General features: G+C 20.1%; 1 protein-coding gene across 1 annotated transcript; it reads right to left on the bottom strand.

Annotated features, from left to right (window-relative positions):
- PGSY75_0004400 (hypothetical protein) lies at window positions 1–333 on the bottom strand (the record flags this gene model as incomplete). The annotated part of the gene is made up of 1 exon (XM_018783179.1): window positions 1–333. A coding segment is annotated over one exon (333 nt), but the record flags the coding sequence as incomplete, so codon positions are not given.

Genomic DNA, 333 nt, shown 5'->3' with positions numbered 1-333 from the left:
TATTATTATTATTACAGGTTATATTATTATTGTTACTATTAATATTATTATTGTTGCTCATATTTAATGAAATGGTCATGTCATAATTATTTTCCATATTATGAGATAATTGTGAAGGATATGTATTTTCATTTATTATAGGAAAGGATTTACTATTACTTGTGTCATCTCTTGAATTTACATATGTTGAAAAAAATAAAATTAATTTTAATTTTGCTATCAACCCTAGAGCTGCTAATACATATAATCTTTTAAATTTATCTTTTTCTTGTTCATTCATTTTTGCATAATTTTGTAAATTTATTCTTAAATAAGATAATTGAGAAGAAATAG

The sequence above is a fragment of the Plasmodium gaboni genome (genome assembly GCF_001602025.1).
Source record: "Plasmodium gaboni strain SY75 chromosome Unknown, whole genome shotgun sequence".
In the NCBI taxonomy this organism is placed as follows: domain Eukaryota; phylum Apicomplexa; class Aconoidasida; order Haemosporida; family Plasmodiidae; genus Plasmodium; species Plasmodium gaboni.
Note: the sequence above shows the minus strand (reverse complement) of the source record. Positions and strands in the feature narration are given on the sequence as shown.